The sequence below is a fragment of the Suncus etruscus genome, chromosome X, assembly GCF_024139225.1.
Source record: "Suncus etruscus isolate mSunEtr1 chromosome X, mSunEtr1.pri.cur, whole genome shotgun sequence".
Classification (NCBI taxonomy): domain Eukaryota; kingdom Metazoa; phylum Chordata; class Mammalia; order Eulipotyphla; family Soricidae; genus Suncus; species Suncus etruscus.
The window spans coordinates 117,382,559-117,407,570 of NC_064868.1; the positions used below are offsets into that span (position 1 = coordinate 117,382,559).

At 48.1% G+C, this 25,012-nt stretch overlaps 1 protein-coding gene and 1 non-coding gene across 2 annotated transcripts; both read left to right on the forward strand.

Annotated features, from left to right (window-relative positions):
* Window positions 1-1,838: 1,838 nt before the first annotated feature.
* On the forward strand, window positions 1,839-19,512 carry NKRF (NFKB repressing factor). Its single transcript, XM_049767561.1, has 3 exons — window positions 1,839-2,214; window positions 15,300-15,433; window positions 17,061-19,512. The coding sequence occupies exons 1-3, from the start codon at window positions 1,949-1,951 to the stop codon at window positions 19,022-19,024; spliced, it is 2,364 nt and encodes a 787-aa protein (XP_049623518.1). The 5' UTR covers window positions 1,839-1,948; the 3' UTR covers window positions 19,025-19,512.
* Window positions 19,513-24,156: 4,644 nt separating this feature from the next.
* Window positions 24,157-24,259, forward strand: LOC126000286 (U6 spliceosomal RNA). The gene has a single exon (XR_007492638.1). It is a non-coding gene; the product is annotated as a U6 spliceosomal RNA (small nuclear RNA).
* Window positions 24,260-25,012: the final 753 nt, after the last annotated feature.

Here is a 25,012-nt window from a genome sequence, read left to right on the forward strand (position 1 = left end):
AAGACAGCTTGGAGTGGAGAGAGACAGGCTGGATACAGAGAGGCTGGTTAGCTTAGATGCCATGTGAGAACAATGCACATGGTGGTTAGGGTCTTGTAATAAAACTTTGTCTCCTAAAACTTCAACCGACTGCCTGTGGGTTATTTGTTCGCCGTTATCCTGAACCTTCATACCTGCCAGGCCATAGGGGCTGCAGGCACTGGGTTGGGCCGAGAAAGGCCTCACCATCCTTCCATCTTCCATCCATCCACCACCAGGGCTATATAATTAATATTTAATACAACAGTTTTATTTTTGTTTGGGCTAAGTGGGTTTTGCATCCCATGGGGCAACCTGGACTTCGGTCTCCTTTCTGTGTCCCGTATGCAAAGCCTCGTTGTCCCAGGAGCAAGTATTCACTATAATTTCAGTGAAACAGGTTGGCAGATAGGGGTAAGAAAACTGACTGTAAATTTGGCAGTGGGATGACTAAGAGGTTTGCTATTCGAAGGGGAGAGGTGTTTGGGGTCACATCCAGCATTTCGGAGCTACTCCTGGCCCTATACTCTGCTGGGAACCATTCTTTGTGGGAATCGCACTCAACATCCCTCATGCAAAACATACACTGAGCCCTTTAACTTTGCAGCTCAGCTCTGCAACTTTTCACCATCTGTGGGGACCACCTTTAGGTTTCTAGTACTTGGCAGGCGTTTGGAAATATCTAATTTCATCGTCTTTCACTGGGGCAGGGATTCAGCACAAGCAGCATTGCTCAAGAACCACTGCTGGCGTTATTGGGGGGGGTGTTCGTCCACTGGGGCAGGTTTTGCATGGATCCACGAACTCCAGATACTTGCAATCCCGATGAATGAACAACTGAACAACGCGCTCATAATTGTCAGCAAGTGGCAGGGGCCTTGGAGATGATTTTGGGGGGAGAGTTATTTCCTCCCTGAATCCCCAATGTCTTCACCCTAAAACACGAAGGTAAGGAAGGTGCAAAAGTGCTCGAGATCTCTTTGGGGCTGAAGCGACAGCGCAGAGGAAAGGCGTTTGCCTTGTAGGGGGCCAATACAGAATGGATCCCGGTTCGAATCCTATAGGGTCCCCCGAGCCTGCCAGGAGAGCGATTTCTGAGCGCAGAGCCAGGAGGAACCGCTGAGCGCTGCCGGGTATGACCCGAAAAAGAAAAAAAAACCAACCTGCCGAGAAGCCTGGGAAGTGTCTCGGGGCGGGAGCGAAAAAAGTCCCGCCCGGAAAAAAGCCGAGAACGCGCACTGGAACCCTGAATTCCAGAGCCCAGCGGCAGGTAGGCGGGCCCACCTAGCCAATCATCCCCTGAGGGCGCCTTCCAGGGCTTTCATCCCCTTGGGCTCCCCAACCTCAAAGAAGCCGGCACCCCAGCCTTTCAGGAGCCCCGCCCCCGGTTTCTTTACTCCGCCCCCGTGCGTCACGTCGCCGGCGCCGTGGTGGGAGCTGGAGGGAGGGGGAAGCGCACTTCTCGCGAGACTCGGCGGGATTTGGAAGTTCGGGAACCGCCGCGGCGCACGCGCACTGGCCTCACAACCTCCGGGCTGCACGCGGGGAGGTAGGCGAGAGCCTGGAAAACGGGGAGCAAAGCCGTGCCGGCGGCAATCGCTTCTCCTCCTGCAAAGCGCCCGGGTCGGAGCAGTTCGAGACCCGCCTGGAGCTCCCCGGCGTGCGCTTCGGGGCGCTTTGCACCTTTCCATTCTTGCAAAAGTCGCACGGGAGCGAGCGGGCTTGCTGCCCCGTGCGGGACTTGAACTGAGCTTTTTTTTTTTTTTTTTGCATTTTTTTTCACGGGGGGTCCAGCACAGCACCCCTTCCCTTCGCCAGCGTCCTGCACCCGCTTTCTGCCGTCGCCCTCGCTTGCCCCGTCTCGATTCCACGGAGCCCCGGAGGGGAAGCGCTCGCGGCCAGCCCGGGGTCCGGCTTGGGGGCGGAGAAGATGGCTGGCGGGCGCCTGCTTTTGGGGGGCGACTTCCTGTCGCCGCCGCCGCTGCCGCCCCTCCCGCCGCCGCCGCTGCCCCCCCTCCCGCCGCCCCCGCCCGAGCCGGTGCTGGAGCAGTGGCGCTACAGCCACGAGAGCGACTGGCACTGGGCGCTGCGCCGCAGCTTCATCTGCCGTCACCTGCACAGCTACCCGGGGGCCGCGCTCGACCAGCTCCTGGCGCTGTCCGCCGCCTGGACCAACCACGTCTTCCTGGGGTGCAGGTGAGTGGGGCGCGGGACGGACACGGACTTGAGGGGCTGGCATCGGGGAACCCCTGGAGGACAGCCGAGGGCACACGCTCCCAGCCCGAATGCCAGGGGCTGGCCAGCTACAGGGATCGCGGAGCAAAGGAGCTCGGGGGGCTGCACCGGGGAAAGGCCGGTGGGCCTGGGGGCGCGGCGGAGCCGGGCGGGGGGGGGGGGACCTGCTCTTGGCCGGGCGTGAGAAATAGCAGCTGCCCAGTCTTGATTGATTGAACCTGTGCAGCCAACCCCTTCAAAAGGGAGGCTTTTGCAGACAATTCTCCAGTTCAGCAAGCAGCTTGATCCGCGGTGCAGCACGGACGGGAAAATGGAGGGGGGTGCAAAGTGGGGGGGTGGGACAGGACCTAAGGGGAGGGGAAGAGACTAAAGGGCAGTTGCTAATTCTGGTCTCCTCCCCTCGACCACTTCAATCCACCACCCCAATCCTCCAGCTAGGTTTGGCTGGCTCTTCCGGTGAGCCGTTGGTCTGAGGGTCCCCCCCCCCACCTCTCCGGCTAGCTACAGGGTCCGCCTTGCTTCTTGCCCTGCTTGGAGATTTCCGCATAATGTACACGCAAACAAAGACGGGGATATGTGAACTGTAAAACGGGCCTGGCTGCCTTTCTCCTTAAATAAGATGGGAAGGATTGACATTGGGTCTCCCAGGAAGGTTTGCAGGGCGCTGTGTCTGTGTGTGTGTTTGCATGTTTGCAGGGAGGGTGAAGGGGTACCATTCCTACAGCCTTCAGCGGAGACTGCGGTATGGTTCCAACGAGCTTTTTTTTCTCCAAATGGACTCCTTGGACTTCTGTCCTTACAACAAACCTACCTTCGTCCTTCCATTGATACACTTAAGACTACTACTGTTGCTGCTTCCCCCCCTTTTTCTGCTCTTGCCTCATGGTGAATTTTTTATTAGGAACGATGAGAACTACTGGAAAATGATCAGATCACATTCTGCCAGCTCAGTTCCAGGAACGACTGTAACAGGTCCAGACACCTAGGATTGTCCACTCCTGCCTTTCGTTGTCGACCATAGCATTACAGTGTGGTGTTGGCATCACAGCCCTGAGACTTTCCCCTATGCTATCGAGGTTGGTCTAATCTCTTGACCCCAGAGAGAATGATTAGGTCCCTGGAGTAATTAATGGCGACCAGGAAGTTTCAGCAATCTGGTCAGATAAATCAAATTGATCTTCACTTAATATTACATTGTTCTTCCTATTGTCAAGGTGTACCATTATTCTATTCTTATACATCTCTCTGATATCCCAGGAAGCAGTGTGAAATCTGAATCCAAATAAAAAAAATATCATCTACAGGGGAGGAGACCAAGCAACCTTTGTGTTAATTATCAACTTCACCTCCCACTAGAATGTAAGCTCCTTTGGAGAAAAGGTTTGCTTTCTTGGTCAGACCTTTATCCTCAGTGCTTAGGCAAATAAATGCCTTGTGCATAACAACCACTAAATAAGTGTGTGGTCTGAATGCATGATAGGAGCTTTATTCTGTGCAAAGTCTTAAAAGTGTTTCCATGTTCCCATTCTTGCAGCATCCCAGGGTTAGTCTTATTTTTCCATGGAGGCCAAGGCCTTGACTACTGTGGGTCACCCCAGCAGTTGGGGCTAGGCCCCAGTCTTCTGAGAAGTTTTTTCATGAAGACCCAGCACCTTATATTGGACTAGGATGAGCCAAAAGGGACGAGTAACTGTCAACTTTAGGATTCATTCCAAAACTGTGTCCCGAACTAGGGCATAAACCAAATCTTTGGGGGCTAGAATTCAAAGCTCAAAATACAAATATTTAATATGTACTTTTTACCCCCCTTTGGTGTGCGTGTGGGAAGGTTTGCCCTCACCCCGAGTTTCTAAATGGTTTACTTCTGATTGTGGCCAGAGAACTTCTGACAGGACTTAGGGGGACCGGACCCTATGCAGTCAGTAATTACACACGGTTGACAACATGAAGGTAAACAGCTTTTTTACAGCCCCTGTTACATATTCTTGCATAGCATATCACATAGAATATCTGCTATCTGCCTCTGTACAACCTACACAAAAATCTTTTTTGGGGGGATGGAGGGTCGTACCCTGCAGTGCTCAGGACTTATTCCTGGAATAGGGATAACACCTCGTGGAGTGGAGGACACAATATGGGATGCCAGGAATCAAACCCAGGTCAGCTACTTGCAAGGCAAGCACCTTACCTTACCTGTGCTATCTCTCCAGCCTGGTTTTTTTTCTTCTCCTTTGTGAAAAAATTCTTGCTTTTGCTCTCCACAGAACTTCAAGAAATGTGATCAAAGCAACCCCTTCTAAGCGGAAATGGTGACTTCTTGTTCAAGGTCTATCACCTGAGTCTTTAAAACAGGCTATAGGCTTTTCTTACATGTTCCTAAGTAATACAAATGCCATAATGATGCTCATTTTCCACTGATCTTTTAATAATAGGGATCAAAAAGTACAGTGGGTAGGGCATTTGCCTTCCATATGGCTGATCTGGGCTTGATCCTTGCACCCTATAGGTTTTGTTTTCCCTCAGCATTCCCAGGAGTCATCCCTGAGCACAAAGTCACGATTAAGCCCTGAGCATTGCCAGGTATGGCCCCCCCCCCAAAAAAACCAGTGGGTGCCAGGGATTGAACCCTGGTCAGACCTGTGTAAGGCAAGCATCGTTCCTATCCAGCCCTACAATTAGACAAAGATTTTTTTGTTGTGGTGGTATCTCTCTGGGCAGTGATGGGAGTGTGGAGCTGGGTGCTGGGCTTAAATTCAGGATCTCACGGTTGCTAGGCACATGCTCTAGCATTTGAGCCATATCCTTATCCCCATTCTTCAATTTTGATCATCCCCCCTTAGAACCCAGGAAACTAGAACGTTTAAGTTGCTGAAACTGTTTCTCTTCATGCTTTCATAAAAGTAAACAGCTTGTCAAGAATTTCTTTTTCTTTTTTTTTGTGGTTTTTGGGTCACACCCGGCAGTGCTCAGGGGTTATTCCTGGCTCCAGGCTCAGAAATTGCTCCTGGCAGGCACGGGGGACCATATGGGGCGCCGGGATTCGAACCAATGACCTCCTGCATGAAGGGCAAACGCCCTACCTCCATGCTATCTCTCCGGCCCCGTCAAGAATTTCTAATGCGATGATAGCCCTTGTAATAAAAAATCAGCATAGTCTTTTAAGCAACTACTTTACTAGAACTTAAGTAATTGCCAGTGTGGAAGCTTAAGAAAGTGGGATTTGCTTTCTTTTGGTTTGGGGCCACACCGGGCATTGCTCAGGGGCTCTGTACTCAGTGTTCACTCCTGGAGGTGCTCAGGAGAGTGAGCCTATGCAGCGCTGCAGATCAAACTAAGTTGGCTTCGTGCAAGAACACCACTATCCTTCCAGCCCAGGATCTGTGATTTATAGTTAGAATCTTTAGGGTGTATGTGTCTGTATTCTTCATGCAACAAGAAGCTTTGATTCAGTTGGCCTAGACCAGCAATGGTGAACCTATGGCACGCGTGTCAGCTGTAGCACGCGAAGGCCTTATAGCTGGCACGCGGGAAGGTCCTCAATAAATTTATAAAATTTATAAAGAGTTTTTAGATACTAAAATCTTGTTATTAAGGTTTAATTGACGTGCTGGCACTTTGAGGAAATTCTTTGGTTTTGTGCGGCAGTTTGGGCACTCGGCCTCAAAAAGGTTAGCCATCACTGGCCTAGACCACTAATACAGTGGTTTAGGGTGCTTGCTGTGTATGCAGCTAACTCAAGTTTGTTTTCTGGTGCCCAATATGGTTTCCCAAGCTCACTAGAAGTGACCTGTGGGCACAGAGCTAGTAGTAGGCCCTGAGCACTACAATTGTGAGCCAAAAAAATAAACCTCAACCAAAATTTTACATATATTTGGCTTATTGGAGCATTCAGTTTTCCAGACATTCTTTCTTAAGTATTGGAGACAGATTTCTTGCCTAATGATCTTTGATGAGACATTAATTTGGGGAAATAGATCTTTTATCAGGGCCAGCACAATGGCTCAGCGGTAAGGCATTTGCCTTGCATGAAGCTGTCCTAGGAAGGACCATGAAGCCTCCAGCTTCCCATATGGTCCCCCAAGCCAGGAGCAATTTCTGAGCACAGAGCCAGGAGTAACCCCTGGGTGTCATCAAATGTGGCCCAAAAAAATAAAACAAAACAATTTTTATCATCAAGTAACAGTGTGATAGCATTTCATGGGCTTGGCATCACCCCCTCTGTGTGTGCTTGTCTCGTATCTTGTGCCAATGTTACAGTCCCTTCCCTCTGCCACCAGAATGACTCCATACTCATTCCACCAAGCCTTTTTCTTTCTAATAACCACATCGTTTTTACCAAGTCTACATGGTTTATTTTCGACCTGCTAGTTTGCTTCGGTACTTCATATTCTGAATTTAGCCTCTGAGTGAAATATCTGATAACTGTTCTTTCATCTCCTTATTTCCCAGAGCTTAATCACCTCCACATTTATCCATTTAGTCCCAAAGGGCCTGGGTCCACTATTTTGTGTGTGATGACAAAACTTAAAGCCCAGGGCATCATTCCGACAAAGGCATATTCTCCACTATTGATGGTAAAAGGTACATTTGCATTTCAGGTGGGGGTAGAGGAGTATTCCTTGGCATGTCTGCTGATAGTTTTTTTCTTCAAATTATTAGTGTTTTTTCTCGGTTTGACCAGTACCTTAGAGTGATGTTGCTGGGTCATAGGGAACCTAGATCTTCAGAGGCAACTAGTTTGCCCTCTTCTTTGTCTTACCCATGTTCTAAGGGGAGCTCATGTGGGAAGACAGCTAACAGAGTTGTCTAATGTTCACTTATTCTTCCAGGAGTCTTGGGGATCAGATTGGGATATATAGTCTTCTATTTAAAAATCATTATTTTGGACCAGAGTGATATAGCACAGCAGTATGGCGTTTGCGTTGCATGCAGTCCACCCAGGATAGACTTGGGTTCCATCCCCGGCATCCCATATGGTATGGTCGTTCCCAGATCTGCCAGGAGCAATTTCTTTTTTTTTTTTTTTTTGGTTTTTGGGCCACACCCTGTGACGCTCAGGGGTTACTCCTGGCTATGAGCTCAGAAGTTGCTCCTGGCTTCTTGGGGGACCATATGGGATGCCGGGGGAGCCAGGGGATCGAACCGCGGTCCGTCCTAGGCTAGCGCAGGCAAGGCAGGCACCTTACCCCTAGCGCCACCGCCCGGCCCCAGGAGCAATTTCTGAGCACAGAAGCAGGAGTAACCTCTCAGCACTGCCGGGTGTGGCCCCAAAACCAAAAAATTCCCTCATTTTTACTTCCTTTTCCAAATCTTAGTTTTTTTTTTTCTCTTTAATTTGGACTTGAGTAAGACAATTGGATATGTATGGAAAAAAAATTTTGGGGCCACACCTGGCGGTGCTCAGGGGTTACTCCTGGCTGTCTGCTCAGAAATAGCTCCTGGCAGGTACAGGGTGGGGGGCATATGGGACACCGGGATTCAAACCAACCACCTTTGGTCCTGAATCGGCTGCTTGCAAGGCAAACACCACTGTGCTATGTCTCTGGGCCCTGTATTGAACATTTTAAAGCAGCTATTCCTGGACTTTTATTAAATAGCAAATTTCAAGGACTATTGTGTAGCAAACAGAAGTGCATGTACTTGACTTTGTCTAAGACCTTAAGATTCCGGAGGAAGTCATGTCTTTTGTCTCTTGGAAAAATTTTATTTACTCAGCATGCTTCGATGGTTAAATACTGTCTTTTCTTTCCAAAAGCATAGGGCATCATAATCTCCATTAGAAAACAAAGGACCAGGGCCGGGCGGTGGCGCTAAAGGTAAGGTGCCTGCCTTGCCTGCGCTAGCCTTGGACGGACCGCGGTTCGATCCCCCGGTGTCCCATATGGTCCCCCAAGCCAGGAGTAACCCCTGAGCGTTACCGGGTGTGGCCCAAAAACCAAAAATAAAAAAAGAAAAAAGAAAACAAAGGACCTGGGGACGGGAAGGTGGCGCTAGAGGTAAGGTGTCTGCCTTGCAAGCACTAGCGTAGGACGGACCGCGGTTCAATCCCAGGCGTCCCATATGGTCCCCCCAAGCCAGGAGCGACTTCTGAGCGCATAGCCAGGAGTAACCCCTGAGCATCAAAGGGGTGTGGCCCAAAAACCAAAAAAAAAAAAAAAAAAAAAAGAAAAGAAAACAAAGGACCTGTTGAGGTGGGTTTGTTTTTTGGAATTTTTTTGGCCCTTGTTTGAAGCATTGTAACCAAATATGTAAATGATCAAATTTACATACTTAATGGGCAGGCATCATAAATGTAATCCAAGTCTTGCCTTAGTCATGATGCTTTACATCATGGTATATTGGGGGCAGGAGAGATTCTAGGACATCTACTTAGGGCATTTCACCTCATGTTGCTGGCCTGGCTCAATCTCCAGCATCCCACATGTTCCCTCCACCACACCAGGAGTAAGTCCAGAGTGCAGAGTCAAGAGTTACTGCTGAATGTCACTGTGTGTGTCCCATACCCCTTCCCTCTTTCTTTGGGGAAAAAAAACATTCTTCCCCCCAGAACATTCCTGGGACAGAAATAAAGGCACTTCCTCTGGCATTACATAGGATTTCCCAGAGCATCACTGGGTATAGCCTCAACTCTACCCCAAATAACAAATGAATTGACATTCAATATTCTCCTATGGGGGGGCAACTAGTTGGGCCACATATAGGGGCTTCAGGCTATCTTTACTCAGGAATCACTCGTGGAAGTACTTGGAGGACCCTATGCAGTGCTGGGAATCAAACCAGGGACAGTTGTGTGCCAGGTAAATGTCTTTTTTTTTGTTTTTCGGGCCACACCCGTTTGATGCTCAGGGGTTACTCCTGGCTAAGCTTAGAAATTGCCCCTGGCTTGGGGGGAACATATGGGATGCTGGTCGCGATCTCTCCTTGGCTAGTGCTTGCAGACACCTTACCTCTAGCGCCACCTCCCGGTCTCAGGTAAATGTCTTTTCTGTTTACTGTCTCTTGGACCCCCAAGAGCTGCATTTCCTTCCATACTAAATTAGAAATCAGTGACTGTGGGGGAGGCCTTGTAGAAATTGTTGCAATTCAGTTGATGCAAATTCAACCCCACAGTGTTTTTAAAGTTATCAGACTCTGGTTTGTAAGTAATTTCTCTCTCCTGTGCACAGCAGAAGGGCATTTGCTTTGCATGCAGCCACTCCGGTTCGATTCCCCACATCCCACATGGTCCAGTAGAAATTGTTGCAATTCTGTTGATGCAAATTCAATCCCACAATGTTTTTAAAGTTATCAGAGCTCTGGTTTGTAAGTAAGTGATTTCTCTCTCCTGCACATGGAAGGGCATTTGCTTTGCATGCAGCCAACCCAGGAGGGACTCTGGTTCCATTCCCCACATCCCACATGGTCCCCTGAGCACCACTGGGTGTGACCCAAAAACAAAAAAAAATTTTTTTTCTCTTCGCTTTCCAGAGTATGGGTACTTTTGGAATCCTCTGAATAAACTGAGTCATGAGAGTTTTACTGCTTGCTTAATTTCAAATATATGGATCCACTTGATCCCCTGGGTAAGCTATTCATGAGACAAGTTCTGAAACACCAGTGAAAGCTTTCTGAAGGTCTTCTGGACCATGTTTGCTCAAAATTTGGTTGTGGGACCCAGACCGTCACAGTCAAACTTAAAAAGGTGTCTGATGATGGCAGACTGGGGCAGCGGGAGGAGAGAAAATAAGGTATGGGGTGGACTCTGGGGACATTGGTGGAGGACACTGGCGGTGGTGTTGGTGATCCACAATGTCTAATCCACAATGCTTTAAATTTAAAAAATACTTGTGGGGCCAGAACCATAGTATTGCACGTAGGTCTCTTGCCTGGCATATGGCTGGCCCAGGTTTGATCCCCAGCATAAGTCCTTGGACCCTACCAGGACTGATGCTGGAGTGCACAGCCAAGAATAAGCCTAGGCACCCCCAGGCGCAACCCAAGAATAAACAACAAAAATAGAAAAGTCAATTGTTAAGTACACCCGGACCTTTGCCATGATTGTCCAGGCTTGATGGGCTGCTTTGGCTTTCAGGCTGTCTTATTTGAGGGCCAAGAAGCCAGCTGTGCTGGCAACCTACGCAGTTCCAGCCTATGGGAGCCGGTGAATTGTGTGTTAATACATAAAAATTAGAGGAGCAGCGAATAGGTAAATCAATCCAATCTTGGAAGAAATCTTGAGAGGTGAACGAATGTGAATGGAGGGAGCCCCACATACCATACTTACAGACATTCGATACTCCTGCCATTTACACCTAGTCTGGCACTAGGCTGCTGCTGCTGAAGGCAGGGGAGTTTTGATCGAAACAGACGTTGTATGGCTTGCCTGGGATACTGATTTTAAGCCACAGAAGTGGCATTATTAAATAAGGGCTGGAGCAATAGGATAGTGAGTAGGGCACTTGCCTTGCCCATGGCCGACACAGATTTCAGGCTTATCCCAGATGGTCCCCAAGCATCACCTGGAGTAATTCTTGAGTGTAGAGCCAGGAATAAGCCCTGACTATCATTTGGTGTTACCCAAATAAAGAAAAAGAGGCAGTGGAAGGTGTGTAGATTTCTTCTCATCAAGGAAGGTATTTTTGTTTGTTTTCTTCAGGGGAGTATGGTTCTGGGGTCATATGACTTTGGTACTCAGAGGCGAGGCACTCCCAGTTCTTGCTTGGGGATGATGTTGGGGAACAATCTGGGGTTGGCCGCATATAAGACAAGTACCTTAATTCCTGTACGGTGTCTCAATCCCTCCTTTTAAATTTATTTTTTTGTTTTTTTTCCTTCTAAGAACTTGGTAAAAGAATTTATGAATCAAAAGGAATGTGATAGAATGAATATATGGCTCTTCTCAGGGGGCAGGGGGAGGTACATTGAGCGGTGCTGGGGGTTACTCCTGGCTTTTACTTGGAAATCAGCCTCAACGACTCGGAACCATATGGGATACCTGGTATCGAACCCACATCAGTCGTATGCCTGGCAAGCGCTATACAACTTTTCAAATGAATCTTTCTCATATTTAGGTAAGAAGAAGTGCAAATAAGCTTGCTTTCAGTATTTGAGTGCTGCTGATCTGTTTGCCAGTGGGAATTTGTCAAACGGTTCGCTTCTCTGTTTGGCAAGGGGAATCAGATGAGGATGGAGCCTTGTGTGGCACTCTCCTTCAAGGTCAGAATCTGTTCTTCGGGACCTGAACACGCAATTTGGGTTAATCCCTGGCATCCCACATGGTCCTCCCCCCAACCTGCCAGGAGTGAACCCTGAGCACAGCCGAGTATGGCCCCCCAAAATCAAGCAAACAAACAGAACCTGTTCCAGTAATGGTGTGATAATTATTCACTTTCTGATCTTCTTTCATAAACACTGGATATGTGGCTTTGGGGGTAAGAAGCATCTGGAGTTTTTTGTTTTGTTTTGTTTTGAGGGGTGGGCTATATCCAGCAGTGCTTGGAGTTTATTCCTGGCTCTGCACTGAGGAATTAGTCCTGGCAGTGTTCAGGGGACCACATGTGGAAGGCTGATTATCGAACCTGCGACAGCCACATTTAAGGCAAATGCCTTCCCTACCCTCTGCTATCTTTTTGGCCTCCAATGAGTGAGAAGTATCTGAAGGTAGGAAATATAACTACGTCCCTTTGGCATTCAAACCATCACTCAATTCCATGTTTATGTTTCTCTAATAAAAAATGAGATCCTGGGTCCAGAGCGATATAATACAGTGGGAAGGACACATGGTCTACCTGGATTCAACCCGGCATCTCATGGTCCCCTGAGCCCAGCCAGGAGTAATTCCTGAGTGCAAAGCCAGAAGGAAACCTTGAGCACCAATGGGCGTGGTTCCAAAGCAAAAACAAGATCCTGTTAAGTAGCCACACTATTTTATAATAAAGAAGCTTATTTTTTGGAGGTCTGGGCTACACCCAATAGTGTCCCCAGGGGGTCACACTCCTGGCTCTGCGCTGGTGGATATACACAGGAGACCATGTGGCACTGAGGAGCAAACCTGGGCTTCCCCAATGCAAAGTCTTTGAGCGCTCTCTCCAGCCCACCAGCTCTGTTTGGTACGGGAACTTGGGGATGTTGGTGGAGTGAAGTTGATACTAGTGATGGAATTGGTGTTAGAATATTGTATGCCTGAAACTGGGTTATAAACAATCTTATAAATTCCAGTGTCTTTATAAAAAAAGGTTAGGGGCCAGAGCGATAGCACAGTGAATAAGGCGTTTGTTTGCCTTGCACATGGTCAACCTGGATTTGATCCTCGGCATTCCATATAGCTTCCAGAGCACTGCACAGAGCCAGGAGTGACCCCTGAACATTGGGCTGGAAAACATAACAAAATACTAAGAGCAAACTTGAATCAGAGGTATGGAGCTTTTGAAATTAAATTTTAAAAAGTTTTTGTGTTTTTTCTTTAAATAAACATGGTCAGCTCAAAAAACCAGTTTTTAATTTATTTGGAGGGGACTTTAAGCCATATCTGTCAGTACTCAGGACTTACTCCTACCACTGCTGGTGGGGTTTGGGGTACCTATGGGGTGCTGGGACTAAACTGGGGTCAACCACAGGTAGGGTGGGCACCTTATCCCCTCTGTGTGGTCTCCAGCCTGAAATCTGCCCAGTGAGCTCCAGAGCCAGAAGTAAATCCTCAGTTCTGCTTAGTGTGGCCCGCTAGGGGGAGCTCTGAATCATTTTTTTTTTTTTTTTTCTGGAAAAGAAATGGAATTGGGGAGATAGTATAGCTTGTTTTATGTCCTGCTCACCTTAGATTGAATTCCCAGCATTTCATACGGTCCCACAAGCACTGTGAGGAGTTACTCCTGAGCACAGAGCTAGAACTAACCCCTGAGCACCACCGGGTGTGACCTCTAAACACAAAATAACAGTACGCCAAACAAGGCAAAACTTATTTTATAGATGTTCCTGCTCTTTTTTAACTTTCCTTTGTAGTTGGTTTTTAGACACATCAGGCAGGGTTCATTCATGGTCAGCAGAATAAAGGCAAATGCCTTCACCCCTGTACAGGTGAAGGGGTATACAGGTGCCCTCCCCTGCTTTTTATTTTCACACTGTATTTGTGTGTGTGTGCACATGCGTGCTTGTATTGCCTTGTATGTCCTATTGTACCATATTTGGAAACATCACTTGTTGTGCTTTTTTTTTAAAGTTCCTTTGATTTGGGGGCCACACCCAGCATTGCCCAGGGCTTATTTCTGGCTCTGCTCTAAGCTCTCAGGAATTGAACCTGGGGTGGCTGTGTGTGCAAGGCAAACAGTACTATCATTCTGGCCCAAAGCACTCTTCTCAATCTTTTATGTGGGCTATTTTTGTTTTCTTGGGGAGGTGTATGCTATTCTCAGGGGCCTCATGTGGTAGCAGGGTTCCAGCCTGGGGCTCCCTCCAACATTCAAAGCATGCACTCTATCCATTTGTATAGGCTTTTTTAGTTTTGGGGGTGGCCACACCCAGCGGTATTTAGCGCTATCTCAGGAATCATTCCTGGTGGGCTTGGGGGACCATATGGGATGTCAGGAATCGAACCAGAGTTGGCCGCATGCAAGACGAAAGCCCTACCTACTGTACCATCACTCTGCCCTGCTCTGTGTCCTTTGAACTATTTTCCCAACTCCTAGCTGTAGATCTTGAAGATTTCCTCCAGTGTTTATAAACGTTTTACATTTTACTTTGGGGGTAGTGGGCCACACCCAGCCATGCTCCGGTTACTACTGGCTCTGTGCTCAAGCATCATTCCTGGCAGTGCTCGGGGACCTTATGGGATGACATATTTGAATCAGACCCAAGGCAACCACATGCAAGTCAAATGCCCCGTTGTGTTATCATTCCAGCTCCCTGTATTTCACTTTTTATGAATGTAGTGGAGTGACACCTAGTGGTTTTCAGGGTGGTGTTCCTGAGAATTTGGGGATCACTCTTGGAGTACTTGGAATCCTATGGTGCTGGGGATCAAACCTGGGAACCCGTGTGCAAAACCAGGGGGTTAGTTTTTTTATATCGCTTTGTGGTACATTTTGAGTTAATTGATTTATCTTTGTTTTAACTTGCTGGGTACCTAAGGAAATGGAGCATGGCACACTTGCTCTGGGCACATCCTAAAGAAATCTTTAGGATTATTCTTTGGATGGATCTTCTGGGAATCCTGACAGCAGGGTGGGCAGCATGACCACAGTGTCTGGGGGTGGCACTGAGGTTTGAACTTACCCCCCTTGCACTGGTCAGGTAGAGATCTTCAGCCATTGAGCCATCTTCCATTTCCTTCTTTTGTGACTTTGTCCACAAAAGCTGACCATGTTTGAGTCTGAGTTCTCCCTCATTGACTTTTTGTATCAGAGCCTCAGTAGCCATCTGCTTGGCAAATGGATGTAGTGATCTCTCAGTCCTTCAGGTCTTGTCTGGGCTGTCTGTAAAAGAGATTTCTTTTCCTGGGCTGTAGTTATTTTGAGTGAGTTTGCATCATGATTGCTTGCTTTTCCTCTGCCAACCTGGTCAGTGTGCGAGGAGAGACTAGATGGGATGCTGGAGACTGAACCCTGGTCAGCTGAGTGCAAGGCAAATGCCCTACCCTCACGGTACTATTGCTCCAGCACCTTACTAAGATTTCTTCTTCTTTTTTGCCCACACCCGGGGTTACTTGGGTTACTCCTGGCTATGCGCTCAGAAATCGCTCCTGGCATGGGGGAACCTTATGGGACACCGGCGGATTGAACCAGGATCCATTCTATGTTAGCACGTGCGAGGCAAATGCCTTACCGCTTCCGTCACTGCTCAGGCCCTTCCTAAGATTTCTTGATATTGATACTTGTATATCTTAGGCGAGAATATTGTGATTCCCAAGGCCAATCCTCCCATTGCATATCTTGGTGTTTTAGAACAAGTTCTTTGGGCTGTATCAGGAGAGTCTCTACCTGATGAAGTCTGGTCCTTGCACATGAAACTTTTCTATGTGATGAAAAACCTACATTTGTCCCTGTTTTCACTGCAGATTGTGTTCCTTTCTTTAGGTATAGCCCACGCTTGATGGAAAAAATTCTCCAAATGGCTGAAGGTATCGATATTGGGGAGATGCCCTCCTATGACCTTGTGCTGGCCAAATCTTCCAAAGGTCAGAAGCGCCATCTCCCATCGTCCTGTGATGGTAAATGTGCTGCTCTCTTCTGCAATATAGGCTTGAAAAGTGCATTGTAATGCCTGTCTGGAATACAGGCAAGGGGGTCGGGGAGGAGGGAGTTAGGGGGCATTGGTGTTGAGAATGTTGCACTGTGAGAGGGGGCTCATTTTTATAACTGAAACCCAACTACAAACATGAAAGAAAGAAAAAATGAAAAAAAGAGTGCATTGTAGCTTTTTAAAAAAGTGTTATGAATTCCAGCTCCTAGTGATATTGGCAACATTAGTCCTTACAGAGAGTGATGGAAAGGCCTTTTGACATTTTCCTGGACTTACAACTCTGTGCTCACAGATTAATCCTCAGAGGGCTTAGGAGACCATATGGGGTGTCAGGGATCAAACCTGGGTCAACCACTTGTATTATCACTTGGGCTGCATCCTTTTGTATTTTTTTTTTTGGTTTTGGGGCCATACCCGGTGGTACTCGGGTTACTCCTGGCTCTGTGCTCAGAAATCACTCCTGGCAGGCTTGGGGGACCATATGGGATGCCAAGAATTGAACTGGGTCCCTCCCTGGTCGGCCACTTGCAAGGCAAACACCCTACCGCTGTGCTATCTCTCCAGCTCCTGTCTATATTTTTAATGGTCATACCTGACAGTACTCAGGGTTTACTTCTGGCTCTGCTCTCAGGGATCATTCCTGGAGGGTTTGGGAGGAATCTAAAAGGTGCTAGGGATTGATCCTGAGCTAGCCATGTGCAAAGCGAATGCCTTCCCTGCTGTGCTATAGCTCCAGCCCCATAGTATTCTTAGTTTTTGGTTCCCACCCCAAAATGTCCACAAATATTTCAAAAGGCCTTTGCTTCAAGCTGTTCTAGAAATACAGCCAGGACACCCTTTTGTACAAAGTAGGTCAGAACCAAGATTCTGACATTGGAAACGCTGGGCATAGTGATTTGTTTCTGTTTGAGGTTCTAAATATCAAAGACAAAATCATGGAGTTGCTGACCTCTAACATCAAAACAGAAAAGTGTTGTGAAAGGGCCCTGCCCAGGGTTGCTCCATTTACAAGCCAAAAGAATATTTCCTTAGAGGCCTTTCAGTTTGGACAACACATGATTTTTACCAGAAACACCTCAGGTGCATTACCCATCACTTGTGCTTCAACTCATCTGATGCCCAAACATCTATTGGGCATGCGTGGTGATGAAACACATAATTGATTCAAGGGCATGTTCTCTTCAAGTTCTTCTTTTCCTGTTCATGCATGAGGGCCATGAACATTCCTCTTTAGGCTGAGGTTTTCCTTTTTTTTAATTAACTTTATTGATTGGTTGACTTTTGGGTCATACCCAGCGGCGCTTGAGGGTAACTCCTGGTTCTGCACTCAGAAGATCACCCCTGGCAGGCTGGGGGACCATATGGGATGCCGGGAATTGAACCGGGTCTCTCCCAGGTCAGCCACATGCAAGGCAAATGCCCTACTGCTGTGCTATCGCTCTAGCCCCTAAAAGTTTTTCTAATGGGAGCAATCTTGTCCCAATGCTGTGACTTGTCTATAGGATGGTTGGTACTGTGTCTTATGACTCTACTTCTTTTGAAAATAAAAATATTCCTATTTTTTACATTAATGCATCATAACTTTCATTCTATAGGTCAGAACCCTCCTAAAAAGCAAGCTGTTTCCAAGTTTCAAGCAAGACCACGTTTTGAGCCCGTGCATTTTGTTGCTAGTAGTTCCAACGAGGAGCGCCAAGAAGCTTCAGACCCTCCCATGAAAGAGGCCCAGGAGCCCACACAGTGCCCCCAGGTGCCAAGCAACGCTTTCCAAGATTATACTCAAGACTCCTTCAGCGTACAGGATGGGAATTCTCAGTATTGCGATGCGTCCGGCTTCATTTTCACGAAAGACCAGTCGGTGACGGCCCACATGCAGCCTCCTTTTGATGGCGCCAAGCCCACTGCCAGCAGCACCCCCCAACCAGCCAAAGCCCAGTCGGCCCCCCCAGAGCCTGCCACCTCACAGACATTCCCAGAGTCAGTGGTGGCCGAGAAGCAGTATTTTATCGAGAAGCTCACCGCCACCATCTGGAAGAACCTCTCCAATCCCGAGATGACGGCTGGCTCCGACAAAATCAACTACACATACATGTTGACGCGGTGCATCCAGGCCTGTAAGACCAACCCCGAGTACATCTACGCGCCTTTGAAAGAAATCCCACCCGCTGATATCCCCAAGAGCAAAAAACTTCTCATCGACGGCTATGCCTGCGAAGTACGCTGCCAAAACATCTACCTGACCACAGGCTACGCTGGCAGCAAGAATGGCTCCCGGGATCGGGCCACTGAGCTGGCCATCAGGCTCCTGCAGAAGCGCATTGAGGTACGGGTGATACGCCGGAAATTCAAGCACACTTTCGGTGAGGACCTGGTGGTGTGCCAGGTGGGCTCGCTCTCCTGTGACTTCCCTCCGGCCCTGAAGCCACCTGAGGACCTGGTGGTGCTGACCAGAGATGCTTCGGGCCAGCCCATCTACAGCGCCTCAGCCAAGCACTGGACCAACTTCATCCTCACCGAGAATGCCAACGACGCCATCGGCATCCTCAACAACTCGGCCTCGTTCAACAAGATGTCCGTCGAGTACAAGTATGAGATGATGCCAAACCGGACCTGGCGCTGCCAGGTGTTCCTACAGGACCACTGCCTGGCCGAGGGCTATGGCACCAAGAAGACCAGCAAGCACGCAGCGGCTGATGAGGCCTTGAAGATCCTGCAGAAGACCCAGCCCACCTACCCTCCCGTCAAAAGCACCCAGTGCTCCAGCGGCTCATGCCCTCGGGGCTCAGGGAAGAAGAAGGACATCAAGGACCTGGTGGTGTACGAGAACTCCACCAACCCCGTGTGCACGCTCAACGACACGGCCCAGTTCAACCGCATGACCATTGAGTACGTCTACGAGCGCATGACGGGCCTGCGGTGGAAATGCAAGGTGGTGCTGGAGAGCGAGGTCATCGCCGAGGCCGTGGGGGTGAAGAAGACGGTCAAGTATGAGGCTGCCGGGGAGGCGGTGAAGCTGCTCAAGAAGACGCAGCCCACGGTCATCAACAACCTGAAAAAGGGCGCCGTCGAGGATGTCATCTCCCGGAACGAGATCCGGGGCCGCTCGGCCGAGGAGGCCTACAAGCAGCAGATCCGCGAGGACAACATCGGCAACCAGCTGCTGCGCAAGATGGGGTGGACTGGCGGGGGACTGGGCAAGTCAGGCGAGGGCATCCGGGAGCCCATCTCAGTCAAGGAGCAGCACAAGCGCGAAGGGCTGGGTCTGGACGTGGAGCGGGTGAACCGGATCGCCAAGCGGGACATCGAGCAGATCATCCGCAACTACGCCCGGTCCGACAGCCACTCGGACTTGACTTTCTCCACCGAGCTGACCAACGATGAGAGGAAGCAGATCCACCAGATCGCCCAAAAGTATGGCCTGAAGAGCAAGTCGCACGGCGTCGGCCATGACCGCTACCTGGTGGTGGGGAGGAAGCGACGGAAGGAAGATTTGCTGGATCAGCTCAAGCAGGAAGGCCAGGTGGGCCACTATGAGCTGGTGATGCCCCAAGCCAACTGAGCACCCCGTAATGTTGCGGGGGAACGCCCCACCGGACCGCTTGAGGATTCACGAAAGGCTACCCGGTCCGGTGGCCAAGAAAGTAGACGCGTTCTGAAGATCTGTCACCTCGTTCATTCCCTCTAGTGCTTTATTAGCTATGGACCTCCACAGACTCCTGGCCACCCGAATCACCTTACTCCAGCAGACATCTGTGCGGTTCCTGTCTGTCTCTTTGATACTGCTGTGTCCGTCCCTGGGATTGGACGAGTTTGCACAAAGCCAGCATACACGTCCATCAGGATTTTTAACCTCGAGATAGACATTTTCACTCTCCAGGGCATACAGAGCACAGTCCTCTGTAACAAGTCTGTACCATTTGGTCTTGACTACAAGCAAACTTCCATCTGTTCCAAACTTCATGGCAAAATCAGGTCCCAAATCATTTTTGTGTTACCTAGTTTCTTCATCGCGGTGCCAGTTGTAGCTCATTTTCCAAGTCCCCCTGTCTCCCCGTGCTGTGCGCGTCCATGTCTTCCCAGTTTAACTGATGTAAAACTTTCCTAAAGTAATTTTAATCTTCCTTTATTTATAACTTCTTCCACTTGGTTTCTGCACAATCAGAAACACCTCACTGTCTCCAGTAATGGTTTTTTTTTTTACAAAAAAAAATCTAGTCTTCACACAGAGAGAGCACTATCTGAGAGATCATATGGGAAGTTGGGAAAACTTTTGATTTACTCTGAGGAGAGGAAGCTGGAACTGTCTGTTCTTGGTGCCTTGCAGAGAGACTCACCTATTCTCTCTGTCACCGCTTCCCCTCGGTTTGGATCGCCACACATACAAACAGCCACAAGTGTGGCGGAGCTTGGTAAAAAGACTTGCAGATACCATCGGTGCTTTCAGGAAAAGGTCCGTTGGTTGGTCCCCCTCTCGAACAGCTTATTAAGCCCCGAGAGCCAACTTTGTAGCATATTTAAAATGGCTATTTTCGCTTATTTCTGGAATGTACAAAAATATGTATAAAAAGATTTAGTGTATACTTCCTGAATAAAAAAAAGGAGCCAAAGGTGATAAAGTTGGTGCTGCACTTCTTTGGGGCAACAATAATAATTTGGGGTCGGGCCCGGAGAGATAGCACAGCGGCGTTTGCCTTGCAAGCAGCCGATCCAGGACCAAAGGTGGTTGGTTCGAATCCCGGTGTCCCATATGGTCCCCTGTGCCTGCCAGGAGCTATTTCTGAGCAGACAGCCAGGAGGAACCCCTGAGCATCGCCGGGTATGGCCCAAAAAACCAAAAAAAATAATAATTTGGGGTCTTTGGGGAAAGGAAAAGCAAAGACAGTCATATATAGTCTCCATCCCCAAGCCCAGTGGGACAGAACCGTCCTCAGCGACCAAGAGGCATTCATTGCCTGCGCTTTTACACGAGTTGAAGTTTGTGTGTTAAATAAAGCAAGAGATTTGTCAGAGATGGATTTGAGTATGGAGAGTTTGTCACCCACGATGAAATGGTATTTGGAAGGAAGGGGTGCTTTACGGTGTGTTATCATGTATTTTTGGTGTTTGGGCCACACCTAGCAGTGCTCAGGGTTTACTGTTGGCTCTACATTTAGGATTTCACTTCTGACAGGCCTTGGGACTAACTAAATGGGATGCTGGAGATGGAACTCAGGCCATGTGTAAGGCAAGCACTGTACTATTTCTCCAGCCCCTGTGTCTTTTTTTTGGGGGGAGGGGGGTTTCACACCTGTGGTGCTCACGTTACTCCTGGCTCTGCGCTCAGAAATCGCTCCTGGCAGGTTTGGGATAGATACCGTATGGGATGCTGGGAATCAAACCCAGGTCCATCCCAGGTCAGCTGCATGCAAGGCAAATGCCCTACAGCTATGTTATCTCTCTGGCCCCTGGCCCGAGTCTTAACACATTTTATGCTAGGTCTGATCTGGCACAATGCCCAATAGTCCTTTCCTTTATGTCATTTTATTTTCTTTCAAAACCATTTTTATTGGGGCTGGGGCAATAGCACAGCCGTAGGGCATTTGCCTTGCATGTGGCCAACCCAGAACTGACCTGGGTTTGATTCCTGGCATCCACATGGTCCCCTGAGCCTGCCAAAAGTGATTTTCTGAGCACAGAGCCAGGAGTAAACCCCTAAGCATCGCCGGCTGTTTGGGGGCCCAAAAACCTAAATAAAATAAATGTTTAAAAATTATTTTTATTGTATCAGGATTTATAATACTGTTCCTCATTATTCTTGTGCTTACATCTTTCCAACACCACCCCCATTAATAGTTTAATAGTTCCTGCTTCCTTCTGCCTGTATTCCAAGGACCCTTCCACCCACCTTGTAAGCTCAGTTCTTTATTATTTCATTTTTGAGGGCCTAAACTCTGTAGTACTCAGGGATTAGCCCCTGTTCAGTGCTCAGGGATCATTACTGGCTGGCTCAGGGGCCATATATTATGCTGTAGAGATCAAACTCAGGTTGGCCATATGCAAGGCAAATGCCCTTCTCACTATCTCTTGGCCCCTTTAAGCTCAATTCTGTAGAAGAAATCTCTGGTTCCACAATTCCAGTGACTGTTGTCTCCTTAATGGTGTTTCTTTTTTACCTTATTTGGGATAGATCTCTTAGTGACACCTACACACATAAGTGAACGGTGCTAGTCTGGAATTATATGAAATTGTAAGTTGATGGTAAATTCAATTTTATACAGGAACGTAACTTTTTTCCCGGCCACACCCGTTTGATGCTCAGGGGTTACTTCTGGCTAAGCACTCAGAAATTGCCCCTGGCTTGGGGGGACCATATGGGACGCCGGGGGATCGAACCGCGGTCCTTCCTTGGCTAGTGCTTGCAAAGCAGGCACCTTACCTCTAGCGCCACCTCGCCAGCCCCAGGAACGTAACTTTTATTCATTTTTATTGTTGGGTCATTCCTGGCAGTGCTCAGGGCTTATTTTTTGGTTCAGCACTCAGGAATCAATCTTGGCTGGTCTCTTAGGACCATAAGGAGTGCCAGGGATTGAACCCAGATTGGTCACGTGGATGGCAAGCACCCTAACTGCTCCATGCCCAATAACTTAAAATAAATAGTATAACTGGGTTTAAGACATTTTAAGTTTTTTAATATCTTTAAACACCTTGATTACAAATCTGATTGTAATTGGGTGTCAGTGAAACTCAAAAAAAGAACGCCCACCTTTACCAGTGCAACATTTCCATCACAGATGTCCCAAATCTCCCTCCTCCCCACCCCCTACCTATATTTACAACGGACTTTCTACTTCCCTAGACATTTTAAGATTTACATGACATGGATAAATTCTACAAAAGCAAAATTTAGTAACAATGAAAAGAGCTCAAATGTTAAGGGGAGAATCTGCATAAGCCTATAGAAATATAAAAAATGTTTTGTCCTAAGGGAATATTGCCATTATGTTAGAAAATAGTACAGCACAGATGCTGCTTGAGTGTCTGCAATAAGGGATTGTAATAGAAACCTGTGGATGTTGGGCTAGATTGATAGTACTGTGGGGAGGGCTTTTCCCTTCATGCAGCTGGTCCACGTTCAAGCCTCAGCCTGCCAGGAGTGATTCCTGAGTGCCGCTGGTGTGACCAAAAAAAAACCCCAAAAATCTGTGGATGTAAAATATATACCTGGTCAGATCCTGTTTCACATGAAGAAGCTGTCCATTGTTAAGAGTGATATTTGTTGGGACTGGAGAGAGAGCATGGAGGTAAAGACGTTTGCCTTTCGTGCAGAAGGTTGGTGGTTCAAATCCAGGCATCCTGTATGGTCCCTTGAGCTTGCCAGGAGCGATTTCTGAGCGGAAAGCCAGAAAAGCCAGTAGTAACCCCCGCGCGCTGCCAGGTGTGACCCAAAAACTATTTAAAAATGATATTTGTGGGGCCGGCGAGGTGGCACTAGAGGTAAGGTGCAAGCACTAGCCAAGGAAGGACCGCGGTTCGATTCCCCGGTGTCCCATATGGTCCCCCCAAGCCAGGGGCAATTTCTGAGCGCTTAGCCAGTAGTAACCCCTGAGCATCAAAAGGGTGTGGCCCGAAAAACAAAAAAAAATATTTATTTTAAAAAAGTGATACTTGAACATCATAAAAGGCTTAACGGGTCAAAACTGAGTACTGCAGGTAAGGTTCTTTCCTTGCTCTTTACATATGGCCAACTCGGCTTTGACCTTTAGCTTCCCATGCAGTCCCTTCGTGCACAGCTAGAAGTGGCTGAGTCCAAAGCCACATGTGGTTCAAAAAGTAAATTAATATGGGGGTTAAAATGGGAGAGCCTGGGGCCAGAGAGGTAGCATAGCGATAGGGCGATTACCTTACACTTGATTCAGGATGGATGGTGGTTTGAATCCCTGCATCCCATAGGGTCCCCCAAGGCTGCCAGGAGCAATTTCTTTTTTTTTTTCCTTTTTTTTTGGGGGGGGGCCACACCCAGCGGTGCTCAGGGGTTACTCCTGCTGTCTGCTCAGAAATAGCTCCTGGCAGGCATGGGGGACCATATGAAACACCGGGATTCGAACCAACCACCTTAGGTCCTGGATCGGCTGCTTGCAAGGCAAACGCCGCTGTGCTATCTCTCCGGGCCCAGGAGCAATTTCTGAGTGCAGAGCCAAGAGTAACCCCTGAGCGCCTCTGGGTGTGACCCAGAAACAAAAACAAAAATGTAGGCCTGGTCCCAGAGAGATAGTACAGTGGTAGTGCATTTGCCTTCCACACTGCCGAATCCGGACGTACTTGGGTTTGATTTCTGGCATACCATATGGTCCCCCCAGGCCTGCCGGAATTGATTTCTGAGCACAGAGCCAGGAGTACACCCTCAGTGCTTGTGGACCCATAAACTAAAGGAATAAGTAAAATGGGGGCCTGGTTCTCTGCCACTTACAGCAACCTATATGATGACTGCAATCTGACTTTTTACCAATTCTTCCCAGTGTGGGTGTAGAAGAGAAATGAAGTATTCTTTTATTTTGGGCCCTTGACAGTTTTAACAGTGGTAATTTAAATATTTAAAACAAATATTAAGATATATTATAAACAGTATATAAAGCACATGATTTATAATTTGTGATATGATATAATATTAAATATTAATGGTGTTTGGTGATATTAAAATATTGACAATATTGTGCTCACTTTGGCAGCATATATTAAAATTGGAATGATACAGAGATGATTAGCATGGCCCTTGCGCAAGGATGACATGCAAATTCGTGAAGTGTTCCATATAAAAATATGTTGACAATATTAATATTTGACGCATTAAAATTTTGTTTTACCTACTCTAGAAAATATGCCAGCCTTCTCAGTACATGCTTTGCATATTGGAGACCCTGGATTTGATCCCTGGTGCTGCATGGCTCCCCCAAGCACTATTGAAAATAAGACCTAAGCAATATAGGATCCATTATTAGCCTTTGAGTTAAAATTAAGTATAAATACAGGGGCCGGGCGGTGGCGCTCGAGGTAAGGTGCCTGCCTTACCTGCGCTAGCCTAGGAGACGGACCGCGGTTCGATCCCCCGGCGTCCCATATGGTCCCCCAAGCCAGGAGCGACTTCTGAGCGCATAGCCAGGAGTAACCCCTGAGCGTCACCGGGTGTGGCCCAAAAACCAAAAAAAAAAAAAAAAAAAAATTAAGTATAAATACAGTAGGTTGTGGATCAAAAGTTAAAAAAGCCAAACTTGAGAAGTTCTGATTTAGTGAGGTAAGCTAGCTCACAGTTCTCCCTTGTTTTGGGGGTACACTTGACTAAGCCTTTGTTTACTCCTAGATCTGCATTCAGGAATAGTGCAGACCCCTGGTAGGGCTAAGGACCTTATGGGATACCAGGGATTAAACCCAGGTTACCTGCGTGTAAGACAAGCGCCTTACCTGCTGTGCTATTTCTCTGCCCCCTGCTTCAGTTCTCTTAAGAATAAGCACTTTTGGGCCCGGAGAGATAGCACAGCGGTGTTTGCCTTGCAAACAGCCAATCCAGGACCTA

Bases quoted from the DNA above. Each gene is read 5' to 3' on its own strand.
- NKRF (XM_049767561.1), top strand. From the start codon at position 1,949: ATGGCTGGCGGGCGCCTGCTTTTGGGGGGCGACTTCCTGTCGCCGCCG. The intron at 2,215-15,299 runs GTGAGTGGGGCG...TCCTTTCTTTAG, and splicing joins CACGTCTTCCTGGGGTGCAG to GTATAGCCCACGCTTGATGG. The intron at 15,434-17,060 runs GTAAATGTGCTG...TTCATTCTATAG, and splicing joins TCTCCCATCGTCCTGTGATG to GTCAGAACCCTCCTAAAAAG.